We start from the raw sequence: 21,991 nt of genomic DNA, 5'->3' as shown, positions 1-21,991 counted from the left end.
TGTGAAAATGGGGACTGCAAGAAGGATTTAAACTGCTCTGTCAAGTGTAGCGTTTGCTATTTACGGCTGCAGTTAGCGCTTCACCGCTCTGGCACTAACCAGTAGCCCCTTGCTAAAACAAGAGATGAAACAGTTGCAGCCCCTCTGCAGTTCTGTTGTTTGCTCCACAGAAAAGGGGGCAAGATGCAAGGCTGGGAGACAGAATGTGGAAGAGGAGATCTAGCAAACATTTTAAGTTCTGTGGTAGTGGGAGATTTAAAAAGTTGCGCTCCACGGGGGAGCAGCAGCCCTATATTAACGAACGAGGCCGTTTCAGATACAGTTGCACCTTTTACTGGCCTTGCTCATGTACCTTTAATGCCAATCTAATGCTCAAATTTAGCAGGCGAGGCTTTTCTTGGCATAGAAGGGTGGTGAAACGACTATTCTGCCAGTGGGTTTGCGTGACCGGCTGCCACCCGAGGCACACGTGCCTAGCCAGGAAGCAAGCTTGCAGCCTCGCTCTCAAAGTAGGGCAGGAATACAGGCAAGCGGAAAGGTTTTTTCCCCCCTTGTTCACTCTGTTCTATTGTTAGGCCTATTTAAGTGGAGGCCATGGGGCTTTGACAGGCAGCAAGCTAATGGATGAAATTAAAGGAAAGTAATATGTTCACCCAGAAAAGTAGATAGTTCTGTTGCAGGTCTAGTTCAAGGGGCACTTGTTCCTGTATTTCCAGTCTCTGCCATTCATAACCAGGTAGTGTCAGCATTTATCGCAGCCATACTGAGCAAAGCATTCCAGCTCCCCCAGAACAGAATGCCCTGATTGTGCGAACTGGCAGTAGATGAAGCCAACATTAAGAGCTCCTGAGCCTTTAAATTAAAAGTGCCACAAAGGGAACATTAGTCCTGCTGCAAAAGCCACAGACTTGACTGACAAATAAAGAACGGCAGCATATCAACTGAGGCAAGAAAGGGGCAGGAAAGGGGGAAAAAAAGTTTTGGTATTCCGTTTATCTCTTTCTTTGAGATGATACAGAGTTAATAACAGAGTTTGCAAACAGCAACATCCCCCACCCCGTAAAAGGCATCAGTAAAAGCCTAGCTCACATCATAAAGACAGGGTAACAACCCCTCCCCCAAGATTTGGGCTACAGATGGGATGAAAACAGAACCAAGCGATTGAATGGACCATCACTTTAAGCTATTCTGGATGCTTCCTTCCATGAAAGTGCCCTGCAAGCAGAAAGGAAGCAGAACGGCTGGCTTGGATCCTTTCTATCAGGGTGCTAATTTTACCCCCTTGCAGGGAAACATTTCAAAAAGGTATTTGTCACTTTGCAAGTCTCTTCAGTCCTCCTCTACTGTCCCATTCTGCAGCAAGTGTAGAGGACGTCTGCCCCAAGCGGACAGTTTGTTCTCTGCAACCTGCACGGCTAAATAAATAGGTGCGCACTTTGCTCCCAGTAACAGATCAGATGCTGCAGCTAACAAGAGGGGACTTAATTCTTCCTTGAGGAGGCATGGACCGAAGGTGCCTATTGTGACCTCAGCCTTGGCAGTCTGTGTCCATTCAAAAGCCCAGGAAGGTTGTTGACTAACCAGAAAGCACCCAGGAAGCTGGGAGTAGTGATGACTGAGAAAGAGTCTAAATTAGAAGAATTTTGGAAAACTAGGATTGCCAAATCCCATTCAAGAAATATCTGGGGACTTTGGGGGTGGAGCCAGGAGCAAGGTTGTGACGAGCATAACTGAACTCCAAAGAGAGTTCCGGCCATCACTTTTAAAGGGACTGCACACCTTTTCAATGCCTTCCTTCCATAGGAAACAATGAAGGATAGGGGCTTCTTTTGGGGGCTCATAGAACTGGACCCCCTGGTCCAATCTTTTTGAAATTTGGAGGGTGTTTTGAGGAGAGGCACTGGATGCTACGCTGAAAATTTGGTGGCTCTAACTCAAAAAACAGCTCTCTCAGAGCCCAAGATACCTACGGATCAATTCTCCATTATACCCTGTGAGAATTGCTCTCCACAAGGAATCATGGAGTGCCCAGCAGACACGCCCCCCCCCCCGCTTTCTGATGACCCTGAAGCAGAGGGAGGGCCTCCAAACCGGGGGATCCCCTGCCCCCACCTGTGGATTGGTAACCCTATAGAAAACCCAGCTTCAATGGAGCAGCAGGGCCCAGCTTCCAGACTTGAGGATATTATAGCATTGGAAAAAGTGCAGAAAAGGGCAACTAGAATGATTAAAGGTTTGGACCACTTTCCCTATGAAGAAAGGTGAAAACGCTTGGGGCTCTTTAGCTTGGAGAAACATCGATTGCGGGGTGACATGATAGAGGTTTACAAGATTACGCATGGGATGGAGAAAGTAGAGAAAAGTCCTTTTCTCCCTTTCTCACAATACAAGAACTCGTGGGCATTCGATGCAATTGCTGAGCAGTCGGGTTAAAATGGATAAAAGGAAGTACTTCACCCAAAGGGTGATTAACATGTGGAATTCACAGCCACAGGAGGTGGTGGCGGCTACAAGCATAGCCACCTTCAAGAGGGGATTGGATAAAAATATGGAGCAGAGGTTCATCAGTGGCTATTAGCCACAGTGTATATATATTTTGGCCACTGTGACACAGAGTGTTGGACTGGATGGGCCATTGGCCTGATCCAACATGGCTTCTCTTATGTTCAGTGGGTGGGGGGTAGGATTGCCAGTTCTGAGTTGGAAAATACCTGGGAATGTTTTGGGGGCAGAGCTTAGCAGCGTATAGTGCCATACAGCCTGCCCTCCAAAGCAGCCATTTTCTCCAGGGAAACAGATTTTGATTGTTCAGAGACCAATTGTAGTCAATATTCCCTCTAAGCTGAGTTAGTGTGACAGCAATGAAGATCCTGTGAATTTAGGGGGGGGGGGGGTGTTTGTGAGTTTCCTGCATTGTGCAGGGGGTTGGACTAGATGACCCTGGAAGTCCCTTCCAACTCTGTGATTCTTCCACTTTGCAAAACTTTTTTTTTTTTTTTGCTTCTGATGTGAAGCTGGCCTCAGCTTCCACACCACCAGACTGGTCCTTGGAAACTACTTTGGCACAACAGGGAGGACCTTACAACGTGCGCCTCAGTCAGCATGAAACACGCACCCACTTATTACTGATGCCAACGGAATACAACAGAGGTGTGCCTGCCCGCTATACAAAACAGTCCTTTGCAAAGCCGCTGTGAGTTTTTCGGACTGAAAACAGTACTCGCTATCAGGAAGTCAGAAAGCATAATTGCGCCACCTGCTGGCCATTACTACACAATACAACTTGAACACATTTCTTCTCCATGCGGAAAGGTCGAGTTAGAATAGCTACCTTTCTCGGCTTCTTCCACAATAATTATTTACTCCTCCCTACCCCCAAGTTTAAAAACCACAACAAGCCAACCCATTTCATGTGCCCCAACAGGCTTTATAGCGACTTTGCCATCAGCTGCAAATCTAAGGCAGAAATGACAGATTCCAGGTAGCTGCAGAATGAAAGATTCCAGGTAGGGGCAAAGGCAGAATGAGAAGTCTGTATTGATGCCGCCCCCACAGGCTAGTGTTGATATTTGTGTCATAATGATGACTGATAATCGCTGTTATGATGTATCTGCTGGGTCCAAAAGAAAGGGAAAATGAGAAGCAATGCAGGAACCTTGCTCTCTTCCATAAGAATACATTTCAACTCTTATTAAATAATGTATTTTGTTAGCATTGGGCATGGTTAGCTGTGTGTACACTGAGACCTCCAGCTAACTGTACCTATCCTCGTTGATACCAAACGTGCAACCACTCTACTGGTGACTGGAAAACAGTGTATGGAGAGCAGTCCGAGTGTGAGAAGAGTCTCTTTTGCAGTGGATAACGTGCAAGTGCCGTTGCTAGCCCTTGATACTGCAGGCCAGGAAAGGATCTGGTTTCTCTCATGAACCCGCTGTCCGCATTGCTTTCCTGTTTTCAGAAAAAAATAATTCCTCAGAAACATGATGCATGCACAGCACTTAGCACCACCTTTAGATGGATCGTGCCCTGTGCTGACACTGAAGTGGTGTTAGTTTCACACCTAGGATGCTGATGTCACATGGACCCAGGGCTTTTTATTTTTGTAGCAGGAACTCCTTTGCATATTAGGCCCCACCCCCTGAGGTAGCCAATCCTCCAAGAACTTACAGTAGCCTAAGAGCCCTGTAAGCTCTCGGAGGATCGGCTACCTCAGGGGTGTGTGGCCTAATATGCAAAGGAGCTCCTGCTACAAAAAAAGCCCCGCATGTGCCACTCTAAGTGAGGGACAAGCCTTGTAAGATGGCTGATTCTGAAACTTGCCTTAACCTTCCTTAAGCACTTAACATGACAAAGTGGATGGTCTTGATCTTTCCTGTTCGGAAGCGGTTCTGTCCATTGGCAGTGGCTTCGGATCCGAAGAACTCCTTAGGGGTACATAAGTGCTTGCATACACTTGCCAAGAAGGCTTAATGTTTTTCCTCCCTGCAGACTTTAGATCTTTGTGCTGCGCTGCAGCCCACGTAACTGTTTACAGGAGCAGCTTGTTGACAGGTGGGAGTGGGAACAGGAGCAGACCCACTAGATACCCACAGAGCCCTTTGCATCCAGGTCCATTTGTCTGACGTTGGCACAACGGCTTGCAACTCAGTTCCACACCAAGAATGACCTCCGAACATATTGAGCTAAGCGAACAAACACTTTTGCTATGCCTCGGGAGCTGGGGCAGATCGCTTCCTTATAAAAGTTAATTTTCTTGGGGGCTCATTATAAGAGGCCTTTAAAAAAAAAGAAAGAAAAAAAATCTTGATAGTGTTATAATACTAAGAACAATGCCCTAGAGGGATGTAGCATAATAAATAAGCTGTTTTTGACTCTGAGAAGCTGCCTTCCGGCTTCAGAGATTTACGTATCTCCTCCTCCTCCAAAATATAAGCTGCCTCTTGTGGACGGGGCCCGGAGAGCATTGAGCGAAAGGGCCTGCTACACAACAGTCTGGACCGGAGTGACACATTGAGCAGGAGAGCCTGCTCTCTCGGAGGACGAGGTGGACCGGTTGGTGATTTCCCGCTGAAGCTCTTCCACCTTCTTCTGGAGCTCTGTCCGTTTTGCCAGAAGTTCCTTGTAACGATGGTGCACTGGCTCCTATAGGAAAAAAAACAAAACAAAACAAAAGGAAGAAGCATGGTGCTTAGGCTAGGAGGAGAATCTATACATTAGTAGTATGACATTGGTCTTGACACTGTAGAACCTCGTGTTTCGCCAGCAGCTGGGACTGGCATCCTCAGAGGTACAACACAGACGGCTAGAGTTCTCTCTGTGTCAAAGTGAGAAGAAGATGGTAGGCAGGTAATTTACATCTACTCAGGAGGCTGCGGTAGGGCTGAATCATTATCTTGTAGGAGCTTCCCAGGCTGTGACATGCTAATGAAAGGTCTTCCATAAGCATGTCACAGCTTGGGAAACTCCTACATGATAATGCTTCAGCTTTACCCCACCTTCCTAAGTATATATAAATTCCCTGCCTACCATCTTCTTCTCATGTCCACACAGAAAGAACTCTAGCTTTCTGTGTTATATCTCTGAGGATGCCAGTCACAGTTGCTGGCAAAACATCAGGTTCTATCTACAATCCAAGTTCACGGCCATACAGCCCAGAAAATCTACCACTACTAATGAACTCTGGTTGTGAAAGCTTTCGGCAACATAATAGAATCTATAAACATGGGGATGGGCCTTCACTGAAGACCTCATTTGAAGTGCCAAAACAAAGAAGAAGAAGATATTGGATTTATATCCCACCCTCCACTCCGAAGAGTCTCAGAGCAGCTCACAATCACCTTTACCTTCCTCCCCCACAACAGACACCCTGTGAGGTGGGTGGGGCTGGAGAGGGCTCTCACAGCAGCTGCCCTTTCAAGGACAACCTCTGCCAGGGCTATGGCTGACCCAAGGCCATTCCAGCAGGTGCAAGTGGAGGAGTGGGGAATCAAACCCGGTTCTCCCAGATAAGAGTCCGCACACTTAACCACTACACCAAACTGGCTCTCCTGGCTCTCACCAAAGCTTCAAAGTAACAACCCTGGCCTGTATCTTGCCACTTCCCTAAGCAAAGGTTGAAGCTTTCCTTCATCCTAAGGAAGCTCCCACCAATTTCCATGTCTCCTCCTTCAATGGAAGAGTCAATGAAGTTCAAGGCAAGCTCTTTTGGCTGGAGGAGCTTCCTCTAGCCAGTGGCAGGATACTGCCCGCTGCTTCTGAATCTGTGCAGAGAGCACCGGTCACATCTAGGAAGCAGCAAATTTCAGTCTACACATAGTGAGAGCTCAGCGCACCAGGGGCCAACTTCTAAGAGGTTTCCTTATTGTGAGATATTTGTGCCCTCTTCGCTTTACAGCAGGGGTTCTCAACACCCTGGCCATGGAGCAGTACCGGTTTGTGGCCTGTTTTCAACCAGGCTGTGAGGCATAGGCACCACACTGCCCCTTTTGCCTGCCTGGGACCTGGGGGGACGAAAGAGGCAGTGCAGCCTCACTTCGGAGCTGTCTCCCTTGTAGGAGACGCAGCCTTCGAGCGAGGCAGAGCAGCCCCACCACCCCTTTTGCCCACCCGGAAAAGGGGGGGCAAAGAGGCAGCACAGCCTTGCTCCAAAGCTGCTTCCCCTTGCAGGTGTGGGGGGGCAGACAGCCTGGGGAGCTCCTCTGCATATTAGGCCACGCCCCCCTGATGTAGCCAATCCTCCTGGAGCTTACAGTAGGCCCTGTACTAAGAGCCCTCTAAGCTCTTGGGAGGATTGGCTACATCGGTGGGGCGTGGCCTAATACGCAGAAGAGCTCCTGCTAGAAAAAGAGCCCTGGCCACGCCCATGCAGGAAGTGAACAGTGCAACGGTAGTTGCAAAGAGCAAGAGTCCAGTAGCACCTTAAAGACTAACAAAATTTGTGGCAGGGTAGGAGCCACTGCTCACTTCTTCAATGACTCACAAAAGCTCCTGCCCCGCCACAGATCTTGTTAGCCTTGAAGGCGCAGCTGGACTTTTGTTCGTTTTGACTGCTGCAGACAAACAGGGCCAGCCATCTTGATCTGTCTCCACAGTGCAATGTGCAGAGGCAGCCAGAAGACAGGTGGGAATGCCCCAGTGGTCCTCCAGCCCCTCCCTCTGCAAACACGCCTAGAATGTCCCATGTGAGGTGGGCTGCTGGCATGTGACAGAAAGTGCACAGCCATGTTGCTTCTTCCATCTTGGGACCTGGTTCTATTTTTAAAACACGCCGATGGCTGAGGCAAAAGAACGCACCTGCATTTATCCAGTGCCTCCTTTAAAGTGGGCCGCAACTCCCATGTTTCTTATAAAAGATCTGTCCTAACAGGAACTGAGCTTGCAGTGCTGGAAAAGCAACCTTTTGCTTCGAGAGGAGACTGACCTTGGGTGTCAAACGTGCGGCCCAGGGGCTGAATCAGGCCCCCAGAGGGCTCCTATCAGGCCCCCGAGCAACGGGCTGTCATCTGCTTCCTTCTCTCTATCTCTTGCTTCCTTCTGTAACACAGGTCGCTTTGCACGGCTTGCTCAATTGCACCGGAGCTACAGAGCAAAACCTCTATTTTCTCTATTGGCTGAGGCTTCTCCCTTGGGGAGGAAGGGAGACGGGAGGAAGAGCTTGTTTTTTCCAGGCTCTCTCAATCACACAGCAGAGCTACTGAGCTAAGCATCTTTTCCTTCTATTGGCTGAGGCTTCTCCCCCACCAGTCTCCTGGGGAAGGAAAGAGCCAGAGCTTCCTTTGCCCAGTTCCCTGGATTCCATGAGAGAAATACAAAGAAAGCACCTTTAAAAACCAATGAGTACTAATGTTTTAAGCATGTTTTTTGTTTTAAAAAATATTTAATTGTGTTTGTCTGTGTCTTTTATAAAGTTTATATGTTTGCTTTTTTTGTTGTTCAGTCGCACAGTCGAGTGACTCTTTGCGACCCCATGGACAAAGCCACACCAGGCCCTCCTGTCTTCCACCATCCTCCGAGGTCTGCTCAAATTTGTGTTTGTTACATCAGTAACGCTGTCCAGCCATCTCGTCTTTTGCCGTCGCTTTCTTCTTTTGCCTTTTGTCTTTCCCAGCATCAGGATCTTCTCCAGTGAATGCTCCCTTCTCATTGGGTGGCCAAAGTATTTGAGCTTCAGCTTCAGCACCTGACCTTCCAGGGAACAGTCTGGGTTGATGTCCCTTAGGACTGACTGATTTGATCTTCTTGCAGTCCAAGGGACTCTCAAGAGTCTTCTCCAGCACCATATCTCAAAAGCATCTATTCTTCTGCGCTCAGCCTTCCTTATGGTCCACAGCTAATCTTAAATAGGTACACACATGGCCCGGCCCAGCATGGCCCAGCCCAACCCAACAAGGACTCATTTATGTCAGCTCCGGCCCTCATAACAAATTAGTTTGACACCCTTGGTCTATTAGTTGCTCTGTGTGTGTGTGAGATTCTGTGAGGGAAGTGGGAATGGGGAGAGATCAGCTGCTGAAGCGGCTGCCGAGGAAAACTTCTGTGGTGAAGAATCTTCATTCCTTGCAAGCAGACTCTCTGTCACAGAAGGGGATCCAGCTGTTGGCTCCTGAGACGGTGACGGTACTTTTCTGGAGGGAAATGTAAGGGTGTAGGTCTTCCCTAGTCCCAGGATCAAGAAGATGACTTGGCTCACTGGCTTTAGGTTGGCAGTAACGGGTCCAAAATCACTACTTAAAGCTCTGCAGGGGTGTTTTTTTTTGTGGGGGGGGAGGCTCCCCATTACTTGAACTAGGATCTGGGCATCCCGAGTTCAAACCCCCACTCTGCCATGGAAGCTTGCAGGGTGGCCACACACTCCCAGCCTAGCCTACCTCACAGGATAAAACAGATAAAAGGATAAAACAGAGGAGAATGGAAGCTGCTTTAGGGGCCCATTGGGGAGAAAAGTAGGGTACAGATGAAGTAACTTAATAAGATAAAAAGACCAGCTAGAATCCATATAGTACAGGGGTGGCCAAACTGTGGCTTGGGAGCCACATGTGGCTTTTTCACACATACCATGTGGCTCTTAAAGCCCTCACCGCCCTGTTGGACAGCTTGGAGAAGGCATCTGTTTCTTTAAATCACTTCGCCAAGCCAAGCCAGCCAGCAGCTTGGAAAATGCATTTAAAGTTAATACCCAAACATTGGCAGCGCTTTGTTGTCTCCCGTTTTAGCAGGACTGTCTTGCGAACCAGAAAACCACCTCTGCACCACCCTCAAAGCACCAGTGTGCTCTTCATCCTTCATGCGTGGCGCACAAAACCAGACACTTCGAAATTTCCAAATCTGGAACTATAAAAGGATGAGAGGCTTGCTGCTTGCAACTTGGAAACCATGAAAACATATCAGAAGTGGGGGAGGGGGAGCAAGCAGGTCTCCAACTTCCACCTGGCTCCTTTCCATCTGCCGAATCGGCTCACCTGCGGTTTCATCCGCGGATTCCACCGGATGTAATAGCCCACCCAAAGCTCTAGGTGGCGCATGCTGGCCACAGGATACAAGACGTGGTTGGTGTAGCTGGCATACAGCGGGTTGGTGAAGTCTTCGAGTTGGCTGTTGATGTAGGACCACAGGGACACGGTCTTGTTTGGCAGGCCCTGCAAAGAACAGCACACAAACGCTTTCGTTGGCACGCGGGGCAGTATTCAAACGCCAAAGCGCCATAGTTCTGTGGAACTCAAAACCATAGCAACTCTCCAGGAAAAGTGAGAGGATAGCTGTGTGTGTGTGTTTGTGGGGGGGAGCGGGGAAGAGAACTCTGTAAGTCTTTTTCTCAAGTGTGGGCAGAACTGCAGGTATCTAAAGCCGCTTAGTCCATGCTGACAGGGGATCCCCCCCGCAAACTTGGGGGACCCTCCCTCAGGTTTGCAGAAAAACCTTAAAGATTTAAAAATACATCCCCTCCCCCAGATGAAAAAAGTTATCTGCGCAGCTGTGGCAGCTCCCAGGGAGACCTGCAGCTTCTAATAAGCAAGCCCAGGGCTTTTTTTTGTAGCAGGAGCTCCTTTGCATATTAGGCCACACACCCTTGATGTAGCCAGTCCTCCAAGAGCTTCCTTCCTCTTCCTTAGGTGGATGTCCGTAGCTCCCAGACAGCTACTTGAAGATAAATTTCTGAACTGCATAGATTGGGACAGGTGTCATTTTGAAAGGGTTTTTTTTTGCTGCATTACAGGGGTTACCGACATCCACTTAAGGAAGAGGATGAAATCCATTTACTATTCTGAACTGTAATTGGAGCTATTGTGGTGTCCTCCCGTTTTGCATGCTGTACTTTGACGTTTTGTATTTTTGGAATGCTATCTGTCTGCTTCAAGCTACTAATTAGATGTGATAAGACTTCTAAGAGAATTGTGTGAACAGTTTTATTTACGGAGGCGTTGCCTTCTTCTCCTCCCTTCCTACCGCAAATCTCATTTCGGTTGCCAAGCCTCCAGGTGGGACCTGGGGATCCTCCAGTCATCTCCAGACTACAGAGATCAGTTCTCCTGGAGGAGATGGCTGCTCTGGAGGGTGGACTCTGTGGCCTTATACTCCACTGAGGCTCCTGTCCTCCTCAGGCTCCAACCCCAAATCTCCAGGAGTTTCCTATCCTGGATCTGGCAAGCCTTACACCCACCACCCCCTGCGGGTGGCCAGGGGAGACTTGGCAACCCTATTCCAAACTAGTAGTGGAAGCGACTGGATTCTGATACAACCGGGGGGGGGGAAGCCCAGCAGGAACTCATTTGCATATTAGGCCACACACCCCTGAGGTCACCATTGTTTCACACAGGGCTTTTCTTTAGAAAAAGTCCAGCAGGGACTTGTTTACATATTAGACTGCACCCCTGTGACGCCAAGCCAGCTGGAACTGCGTTCCTGTGCGTTCCTGCTTAAGAACAAAACAAAAACCCTGGATTCAACTGTAGGCCATTCTTCCCATGGGTCAAATGGCAAATTCATCTCCAGATTCCACACTCGGAACCTCTAGTCTCGAGCCGAAAGGGCTGCTCTCGATTAGCTCCGTGGCTCTGATTTCTGCTGATCGGCCACCAAGCCCTGAGGCTACTGTTCAAGGCAGATTTCTCCCTCCCGTAGGGTCTCCGAGGTGGCTAGGGGGAAAGCAAAGCCGTTTACCTCTTTCACCCTCTGCTGCTCGCTATTACACAGGAATGTCCCAAACAAACAGCTGTAGAGGTGGTCCAGCACGGTGATCAGAAAGCACTCGTTGAATTCAAACGCCGTGGGGAACTTCAAAAGACAAGCAGGGAGGCAACTGGTTTATTTTTGCTGGACCTCTCAAGACACGAAAAACAGAGCTCAGCGAGGAGTTTATACTTAAAGGGAGGGGGGTTGGAGGGAAGAAAGAGTATGCCAGTCCCCCTCTTTTTTGACTCCCAGCAAATAATTTGTTTGCATTACCATCTGGCAATGGTCCTTCTGGTTGAAACCGTATTACAGCTCTCCGAAGGCAAGGCATTAGACTGTTTTACTTATTCAGCAAGGAATGTCGACTGAGAGCCAAAGGCCAGAGGGTACGACTGCTGTATACACCCAACACAAAGTGTGCAAAAAAGAGCATAAAGCAGAAAAGAACCAACAAGATCGAACAGGATCAGACCAAAAATTCCATGGAGCATGGCCTCCTGCTTTCAACAGAAGAAGAATTGCAGATTTATACCCCGCCCTTCTCGCTGAATCAGAGACTCAGAGCGGCTTACAATCTCCTGTATCTTCTCCCCCCACAACAGACACCCTGTGAGGTGGGTGGGACTGAGAGAGCTGTCACAGAAGCTGCCCTTTCCAGGACAAGCTCTGCCAGAGCTATGGCTGACCCAAGGCCATTCCAGCAGATGCAAGTGGAGAAGTGTGGAATCAAACCCGGTTCTCCCAGATAAAGAGTCCATACACTTAACCACTACACCAAACTGGCTCAGCAATTGGCAAGATGCCTATGACAGTATATAATTGAAGATACTGGATTTATATCCTGCCCTATACTCTGAATCTCAGAGCGGTCACAATCTCCTTTACCTTCCCCCCCACCAGCCCACAATAGACATCTTGTGAGGTTGGTGAGGCTGAGAGATATCTCCCAGAAGCTGCACTTTCTAGGACAACTGTGAGGAAATGACCCCTCCTTCCCCAATATCGTAGTCACCAGCATGGTTGCCAGGGCGCCTGGAGAAGTGAGCTCACACACACCTTTGGCCAGAGGGTGTGAGCAAAACCATCCAGGGACTAAAAGGGACTCATGTGTGCAAACAGCCTAAGTGTGCAGGCATTCTAAACCGGTATAGAGTGCTTGCCAATGTGCACGGACGTTTCCCTGTCACTGCTTGGGCCCGCCATGGTAGGGAAGAAGCTGCGCCGCCACGGAGCTATCCAGGCGACCGTTGTTGAGGCGTTGAGCATGGAATCCACTGCGTCTCGCTAACACCACTTGTAGCCATCTTCCTGCCAGGCTGGACTTCATTCCTTCATAGTAAGAAGCTCACGTACACACCCTGTGTCACCCTTGGCTCGCAAGCAACCCATTTGCCCCATGAATGGATTAATAGCTCAACTGTTAGTCCTGATTGCCTAGCAATACCCTAAACAATAACTCTTGCCCAGAAGATGATGAGAAAAGAGGAAGAACATCCCCTGTCTCAACCAAGTCTTTGTCTTACCTGGGTGATACCTAGGCCAGTATTTGATTCCCTATTGTCACCTTCCTAGATAAGCCCACTTAATCCCAAGTACCTAGCCATTTCCATACTGACACCCTTGGAGCCGCCCCAGGCCTTATTGCAACTTGGAAATTTCCAGGTTCACAGGACTAAGGTGAAGTTCATTGGTCAAAGCAAACACCCAATTAGATGTCACCAAAGGACTCACCATTGGCTCTGCTAATGTCCAGCCTTCATGGTCATCACAGAGCCTCCCATCTCTCCTCCCCGTCATCTCCCAGCCCCTAAGGGGGCTAAGGGAGCCTATTTAACCTCTGACCCAACTCCACTCATGTGTGCATCTAACAGTATCCCAGGTCCGCTGTCTAGATCCATCCCCAATTCTGGCCACAGTTTTGGGTCCATTTCCCCTGTCCTCTTATGTCGCCATTGGAACCTTCCTCGAAGACTACGATGGTAAATATTACCCTGTCTGTTTACCCTTATATGTTCCCCTATCAATCTATCTGTGTTTCTTAGGCCTGTGTGAATGTGTGGTTGCATTGTATTTTTATCTTGTGTGAAAGAACTATTATTCTAAATAAATTACAATTGGTTTTTATTAAATTAGAGTCCTTTTTATTGAGCATTTACCCTCTGGATGGTTGAGCCTGGTATAAATTGGTAAAAAGATTCCTAATGAACCAGGTGCCCACCTAACTAATTCCCCAACCTCGTTTTGAGGGCATTTGGCTTAACACAACGCCTACGAGAGCTATGGAGAACCCAAAGGCCATCCCAGCAGCTGCAAGTGGAGGAGTGGGGAATCAAACCTGGTTCCCCCAGATAAGAGTCTGCACACTTAACCACTGCACCAGACTGGCTCTTTGTCTTGTCTTGCCTAAGCCCACGGAAAACACGGTTTAGACTGAATTAACTCTGCACTGTGAGAAAGCAGGGGAAATGAACAGGGCCAGCCCTAGACTGTCTGGCACCCAAGGCAAGGCTAACTTCTGGAACCCTCCCCTTGCACTGATAACGTCATCGTTACCAGCCTGAATACTTCTGTTTCATAGGCTGATTACAGCAGCTACGATTTCTAGCATCTTGCAGATGGGATGGGGGGACATGTGTGTTACAGAGCCAGGTTTATACCAAGGAACATGGACAAATTAAGAACTGGCGAAAGTCCACTGAGCTTGTTTGGACCCATTGTGCTTGACTGAAAACTGGCCCACAGTGGCAACCAGCATGGGCTCGCCAACCTGGTTTAATTCAGACCTAGGCCAAGATGGCAACGACAATCAGTGTAGGCTTCCTCACTGAACTCAGCTCAGAGCAGGGCCAGTGTGAGGTGGCCATGACAACAAGTGTGGGCTCACTCATCAGCCTCATCTCAGATCTAGGCCGTGGTGGTGACAACCAGTGTTCCCTCTAAGCTGAGTGAGCGTGAGCTTGTTCACAGGTTTTATTTTTATTTTTGCCTCTGGCTCACACATATTTGTCTTAGCTCAGAAAAAATGGCCCAAGAGCAAACTCATTTATGCAGTAGCTCAGAACTTTAACGCCAGTAGCTCACAAAGTAGAATTTTTGCTCACAAGACTCCACAGCTTAGACGGTGCATTGGTGTAGGCCCGTGTAGGGCTGGCCATCAGGCTCAGCTCAGATCTAGTTCACGGTGGTGACAACCAGTGTAGGTTTGCACATCGAGCTTGGCTCAGAGCGGGGCCAAGCTCGTGGTGACAATAAGTGTAAGCTTGTTCATCAGGCTTGGCTCAGAACTAGCCATGGGGTGGCAACTGGTGTAGGCCTCCCCATCAGGCTCAGATCTAGGCTGCCATGGCAACGACAAAAACAGGTTACTCACCTGTAATTGATGATCTTCGAGTGGTCATCTGTGCAGTCACACACATGGGTTTTCCCGTCAGGACGAACCCTACCTCGGAGATTTTAAAAGCTAGCCTAGGCGTTATTTTTGGCGCGCACTCCCTTTCGCTCTGGGGAGCAGGCATCCACTGCGCATGCCTGGAGCGAGAGGGAGGCGCCCCACCCACTCAGTTTCTTTCCCCGCCGCTGACATAGTAGGTGAGCGGTTGTATAGGACCAGTAGCCAGCAGCGGGGACGGCTGGGCGGGCGTGTGTGACTGCACAGATGACCACTCGAAGATCATCAATTACAGGTGAGTAACCTGTTTATCTTCTTCGTGGTCTCTGTGCAGTCCCACACATGGGTGACTGATAAGCTGACCTGCAAGGTGGTGGGTGCTGGCACTAGAGTTGGAGAAAAGAAAAATGCAAAGGTTAGTGCAACACAGTCAGCACATAACAGGCTACAAGGCAAGCAATTACTCACCAAGCCGAGACCGACTCCTTAGTCAAAGATGGAGCGGAGCACTGCCTGTCCGAAGGATGCATCCCGCCTAGCACGAACGTCCAAAGCGTAGTGCGTGGCGAAGGTCGAAGGGGAAGACCAAGCGGCAGCGGCGCAAATGTCCTCCATGGATACACCCCTGGCAAGGGCAGATGACGTTGACAAAGCTCTTGTGGAATGAGCTCGTATGGCAGATGGGACTGGTTGCTTTGCGAGTCTGTAGCACAGCTCTATAGCAGCAACCAACCATTTTGACAGTCTCTGTGTAGATATCTTTTTTCCTTTATTAAGGCGGCCGTAGGCCACAAAAAGTCTGGAGTCCGTACGGAACGATGCTGTTCTATCTATATAGTAAGCGAGTGCTCTTCTAACATCTAGACAGTGTAGAGCTTCTTGCCCCTTGTCCGTCGGACGTTGGAAAAAGGCAGGTAAGGTTGTGATTCTGTGTAAATGAAATGCGGAAACTACCTTGGGTAAGAAGGCAGGGTCTGGCCGCAACACCACCCTATCGTGGTGAAAAATGGTGTAAGGCGAGTCTGCTCTGAACGCGCAAATATCACTTGCTCTCTTAGCAGAGGTGAGTGCGACTAATAGAGCCGTTTTCCATGAGAGAAGGTGAAGCGGTATTGTAGCCATAGGTTCGAAAGGCGGTTTTACTAGTTGGCTTAGCACTAGCGATAAACTCCAGCTAGGATACATTTGCCGCAATGGTGGGTGCAAATGTAGGATTCCTTTTAAGAAGGATTTCGCTGCAGGGTGTGAAAAGACAGTCCGACCCTGTACATGCGGGTGAAAAGCTGAGATTGCTGCAAGGTGCACCTTTAAAGATGAGTACGTGAGGCCCTTTTCTGACAAATGCAGTGTATATGCCAAGATTTGAGGTATGGAAGCCGAGAAAGGTTTGAAATTATGCTTGGTAGCGTAGATGGAAAATCTTTTCCATTTCATGGAGTATGACTTTCTCGTTGACGGTTTCCTCGCATTTAAGAGAACGTGTCTTACTCCTTCAGGAAAGTCTGGGAACATATCCTCCAAGCCGTTAGGCGAAGCCTGTTCGGGTCGTGATGGAGAACCCTGCCGTTCTGCTGGGACAGGAGGTTCTGTGCCAGAGGGAAGTGATGGTAAGTATTTTTCGACAGAAAGAGGAGGGTTGTGAACCATGGCTGACGTGGCCACCATGGCGTCACTAGAATGCAATCTGTGTTGTCCAGTTGAATTTTCTGTATGCACCGTGTTATCAGCGGGAAAGGAGGGAAGAGGAAGTGCAGTGGACCGGTCCATGTCTGTATGAAGGCATCCCCTGCAGACTGTTGTGAGGGCGGACCTCTCATAAAAAAGATAGCACACTGTGCATTGTCTGGTGCAGCAAACGCATCTATTGAGGGGGTTCCGAATTTCCGGAATACTGGCAGAAGGTACGACCTGTGGAGTGACCACTCGTGGTCGTTGATGAGATATCTGCTCAGCCTGTCCGCTTGAACATTCTGTACGCCAGGAAGATGTACCGCAGTGAGATGGATCTGGTGAACAATACTCCAGTGCCAAAGGTGCATTGCTCTTTTGCAAAGGCGGGTGGATGCAGTTCCTCCTTGCCTGTTTATATAAAAGACCGTCGCCACATTGTCTGAGGCGATTTGCACATGTCGGCCTTGAAGAGATGGAAGAAATGATTTTAAAGCTCTGTGAACAGCTAGAAGCTCTAAACAATTGATGTGGAGCGACTGTTCGTACGGTGTCCATTGCCCCTGGACAGTGAGTATGTCGAGATGGGCTCCCCAGCCCCACCTCGAGGCGTCCGTTGTAACTACTGCTGATGGGCTTGGCCGTAAAAATGGCATTCCTGCAAGCAGGTGAGCTCGTACTGTCCACCATTCGAGTGAGGGGAGGATGTGGTTTGGAACAGTGAGGACTGTTCCTTGAGATTGGCGTTGGGGTCGAAATGCACGGACGAACCAGATTTGTAGGGTTCTCATGCGTAGTCTTGCGTGTGTTAGAACTGCTGTCGTGGCTGCCATGAGTCCTAACATGCGCTGAATGTTGAAGGCCGTTTGTTTGGGTTGTTGTATTATTTGTGCAGCCAGCGTCTGAATGGAAGATATCCTGTCCACAGGAAGATACGCCTTGTGGTCCGTGGTGCACAAGCGAGCCCCTATAAAATGGATGTCTTGAGTCGGGGTAAGGTGTGACTTTTGTTGATTGACCTGGAGGCCCAGTTCTGCTAGGAGCGCAAGTGTCATTGAAATGTCTTTCATCAACTGTGCCCTTGAAGCTCCCACGAGGAGCCAATCGTCTATGTATGGGTAGGTTGCAATTCCGCGTTGTCTGAGGTGTGCTGCAATTACCGCCATACATTTCGTGAATGTCCGTGGTGCCGTGGAGAGTCCGAAGGGTAGGGCTCGGAACTGGTAGTGGTTGCTGCCGACGGCGAAACGCAGAAACTTCCTGTGGCATTGGTGTATTGTCAGGTGGAAGTATGCGTCCTGTAAATCTACCAGTGCCATCCAAGAGTTTCTGGGAATTAAGGGCAGAATCGATTGTAAGGTGATCATTCTGAATTTTCTGTGACGGATAAATTTGTTTAGGGCTCTTAGATCCAGAATCGGGCGCTGTCCCCCATCCCTTTTCGGGACTAGGAAGTACCGGGAATAAAATCCTGTCCGATGGTATTGGCCTGGGACAGGCTCTATAGCCGCTTTGGCTGTTAAGGTGTCTATTTCTTCCTGAAGGGAAGGGGATGGGGGAGTGGAAACAAAATGATGTTTTGTTGGTGGTGCTTGAAACTCTATGGAGTAACCTCTCAAAATGATGTTCAAAACCCATTTGTCCGTGGTTATTTGTCGCCAATTGTCGTGAAATGGAAGAAGTCTGGAAACGTGTTGAATTGGTAGAGGTAGGAAGTCAAAGAGACTGCTTTGACGAAGACGCAGCCTTTTTAGGTGGTTGTGGTCTCTGCTGTCTCTGGTTAAAGGATTGCTTTGGAGGAGGAGCCTTACGTTTCCAGTATTCAGATTGTCGAGGAGACCTGGAACGTTTGAAGGGCGCTGGTTTCCATGGTCTGGGTTTATAGCTCTGCTGTTGTTGTTGTTGTTGCGCTACTCCGAGCCTCTTTGCTCGTTTGCGGCTGTCGTCCACGGTGGACAGTATATCGTCCGTTGTGGCATTAAAGAGACCTTGGCCATCGAAGGGAAGGTCTTCGATTTTGAATTTAAGATCAGGTTGCAACGAAGAGGATCGAAGCCAAGCGTGTCGTCTTAGGGCAATTGAGGCAGCCATCGCCTTAGAAGTGCACCCCACAGAGTGACGGATGGTATTTATCTGCTGCTTTGAAATCCTGTTGAGCTCCTGAAGCAGCTTGCAGGCTTGTTTCTGGGAGGGTTCAGGTAGGGCAGAGACGAGTGTATTCAGTTGTGAGGAGATATTGTGGGAATACGCGGCGAAGTATGCTAAGTAATTGTTAATTTTGGCATTTGCCGTAGATATTGAATACATTTTTCTTCCTAGGGTGTCTAATTTCCTGCCTTCCTTCTCAGGAGGTACTGGGTGACGGGTCTGTTTAGATTTAGAGGAAGAATGAACTATCAGGGAGTTCGGTGCTGGATGGCTAAATAAAAACTTCGAATCCGGTGCTTGGATCCTGTAAAGGGATTCAATTCGTTTTGAAGTTGGGGGAATGGAGGCTGGGTTGTCCCAAGCTTCTTTGATGGCTTCTAGGTGTACCGGTAACATAGGCAGAAAGGAACCAGCAGGTAAATCTGAGTGCACCAAGTCGTGTACCACGTCTGTTACCTTGGGTGCATCTGAGGTAAGGGTAACGTTAAGCGCAGAGGCCATATTGGCAATCAAGTCCAGGTATGTCTTTGCCCCTTCGGAAGGTGACAAATCCGCGGGTTTGGCGATATCCGAGGCGGGAGATCCAGGGGACATCGACTGTATCGAGTCCGATGATTGAGCGTCGGATTCGGCATCAGAGTCAGGTTCGGGTTCAGGCGGGTCCGGTCTGGTTGGAGTCGTGCTTTTAGGTCTCGTTGGAGTCGTGCCCTTAAGCTTAGAAGTCGAAGTGGAAGGAGTCGGAGATGGCTGTTTTGTTAGTTGCTTACTCCGTTGGACAGGAGTCGCTTCTTTGGATTGGTTCCTGTGGCAATCGGTACGGTACCGAGAGCGGTGGTAGCCGCAACATGCATGGGAATCCATAGAAGGAGACCTCGAAGCATAATGGCGTCGTCTCGGGGACATGGATGGAGACCGAGATCTCGGGTTGTAGCGATAGCGGTCCCTCCCTCTACTAGGGGATCTGTCCGGGAAACGCGTATGATGGTACCGATGTCTCTCGATGCTGGGAGAGCTGGCTGGGAACCGATGTGTATCAAAGTACCTGTAAGCGTCATGTTTGTATTGGATGGGATTCGACATATCGCGGAACGATCTAGGGTTGATATGCTGTCGAGTCCACTGCAGCGGGTCTCGGATCGGCTCCAGCGAGGGGTCTGGTATGGATCCTTGCAGAGAAGGGGATCGGGACGGAATCGGAATAACTTCTTCCGTCTGCTGGTGCGGTGACTCCGTAACCGGGGTGGCCACTTCCTGGGTATCGGATCCGGGTGTGGAGGTCTCACATTGTCTGTCAGGCTCGTTCTGTTGTTCCGAAGATTTTCTCGAGTCCCTCGGGATTTTCGGGTCCTTCGGATCGGTCGGTTTTCGCGGGACCTTCGGGTCGGATGGTTTTCTCGAATCCTTCGGGGCCTTCGGGTCGGAGTGCTTGCGTTTCTTAGTGTGCTTCCCACTTTTCGGTTTAGTCGCCGCGGCCGTTTGTTCTGACGTTCTCGCGCCGTCGCCGGCTTTCGCGGCATCGCCGGACTTATGCTTGCTGGGAACAATGGCCACTGAAGCTGCCGACCGTGCGCCGTCCCCTTGGGGAGTCAGTAGGGGGGGCGACTTACTTACTGAAGAAGATTGCGACATTTCAGGGTGAAGCACAGACTCCATCAGGTGGCTTCTTAGTCTAGCGGCTCTGTTTTTGCGCGCCTGTTTGCCGAATTGAAGGCAATGCGCACAGGCGTCCACTTTATGGGTTTCTCCCAAACAGAATAGGCAAAGCGAATGCCCGTCCGATGTAGGGATTTTCGCCCTACAACGCGAACACCTTTTAAAGGTTATTTTACTGTCTCTTCCTTCCATACGCCCGGGGGGGGGGGTAGGGGAAGGGAGGTCTGAGGTAAAAGCGGGGAAGATATTTATACTCTTTTTTTTTTTTTTTTTTTTTTTTAGAGAAGATAAGAATATAAGAAAAATAGCGAAGGAAGTGAAATAAAGAGGAGACTTGAAGAAACGGAGGCTAGATATTTGAGGTAAATGCGGAGCGCAGCGAGGTAAGACTATCCCGGGCGGCGGTTGGAAAGAAACTGAGTGGGTGGGGCGCCTCCCTCTCGCTCCAGGCATGCGCAGTGGATGCCTGCTCCCCAGAGCGAAAGGGAGTGCGCGCCAAAAATAACGCCTAGGCTAGCTTTTAAAATCTCCGAGGTAGGGTTCGTCCTGACGGGAAAACCCATGTGTGGGACTGCACAGAGACCACGAAGAAGATCCAGTGCTTACCCATCAAGCCAGGCACAGATCTAGGCTTCCATGGCAACGACAACCAGGGCTTACCCATCAAGGTGAGGTGGTCATGGCAATAAGCGCGGGCTTGCCCATCAACGTCAGTTCAGACCTGACCCGCAGTGACAATGCCAATGGGCACAGGTGTACCCACTAGGCAAGCCTGCCTCTATTGCCACTGTCACACAGGTTCAACCTGAACTGAGCCTGACATGACACCAGCGCTCTAAAGGCCTAACTTGTTCCAGAGCTGCTTTGACATCAAAAGCCACCCTGGTGGACCAGAAGGAAAGACTATCACCTCCCTCTCCACTGGTAGTGTGCACAAAAAAGGGCAAGATACCATCTCCATTCACTCAAACATAGGGTCGATAGTTCCCTCACACCAACCTAGAAACCTACCTGTCTTGTCATTTGCCAGACACTGTCGATAAACTGGAGAAAGACAGGAGAGCGGTCTGCATCCGCGTGATTTTTATCTCCATGGCCCAACCTCTGAAAGAGAGCAAGAGACAGGATAAGGAAACAAAGCAATAATGATCAATACCAGGGCTTTTTTTTTTTTTTAAAGCAGGAACGCAGTTCCGGCTGACTTGGTGCCAGGGGTGTGTGGCCTAACATGCAAATGAGTTCCTGCTGGGCTTTTTCTACCAAAAAAAGAGCCCTGATCAGTACAATCAATAGACAGAAGGATCACACGGCTTAAAGCTGGTCAACCACCAGGGTACCATGTTTACAACAAACTTAAGCCTCTCTAAAACACAGGCAGAAGGGAGAAAGGAGTGCTAAAACACAGAGCATAATGTGGTACTTGATCAGGATGCCCACACACCCTCAGTGCTGATAACACTGCAGCGAGGACGAAGGGAGTGGAAGCCTCATTGGTACATGACCTTTAATGGGCCGGAGCCCACTTCGTCTGATGCATGAAGGGGACCACCTCAATGGGTAGGTTTATATACTGTAAACAAAGAGAAAAGAAAGACGACGGGAATGGAAAACGCTTTGGGAAAAGCCCATCAATACAAAAGAACAAACCTCTCTGCTCTTTTCCACAGTTTGTTGACGTCAATGTGTTAAGTTTCTAATCTTCTTGTAAACCAGGGGTGGCCAAAGTGCAGCTTGGAAGCCACATGTGGCTCTTTCATACATACTGTGTGTCTCTCAAAGCCCTCCCCCCCAATTCTGTCAGCCAGTTAGGAGAAGGCATTTCTCTCTTTAAATCACTTATCTAAGCCAAGCCACTTGGTGGCTTGGGCAATCTATTTAAAATTGCTTTCTTTCCACATCTCTCTTCCTCCCCCCTCCATCTATTTTCCATCCTTCCTTGCGGCTCTCAAACATCACACATTT

General features: G+C 49.2%; 1 protein-coding gene across 2 annotated transcripts in view; it reads right to left on the bottom strand.

Moving 5' to 3' along the window:
* Positions 1-3,403: 3,403 nt before the first annotated feature.
* MTMR2 (myotubularin related protein 2) overlaps positions 3,404-21,991 on the bottom strand; it is a 73,290-nt gene continuing 54,702 nt past the window's right edge. Inside the window, exons 12-15 of one of the 2 annotated variants that reach the window (XM_060234914.1) lie at positions 21,041-21,133; positions 11,161-11,274; positions 9,462-9,638; positions 3,404-5,145 (exon numbers count right to left, since the gene is read on the bottom strand). In XM_060234914.1, coding sequence (XP_060090897.1) covers positions 4,984-5,145; positions 9,462-9,638; positions 11,161-11,274; positions 21,041-21,133 — 546 coding nt within the window. In that variant the 3' untranslated portion in view covers positions 3,404-4,983. The remainder of the gene's footprint in view (positions 5,146-9,461; positions 9,639-11,160; positions 11,275-21,040; positions 21,134-21,991) is intronic. The other variant, XM_060234915.1, reaches the window with a different exon arrangement.

This window comes from Heteronotia binoei, chromosome 3 (genome assembly GCF_032191835.1).
Source record: "Heteronotia binoei isolate CCM8104 ecotype False Entrance Well chromosome 3, APGP_CSIRO_Hbin_v1, whole genome shotgun sequence".
NCBI lineage: Eukaryota > Metazoa > Chordata > Lepidosauria > Squamata > Gekkonidae > Heteronotia > Heteronotia binoei.
The sequence above is the reverse complement of the archived record's forward strand: the minus strand, read 5'-3'. Positions and strand labels throughout refer to the sequence as shown.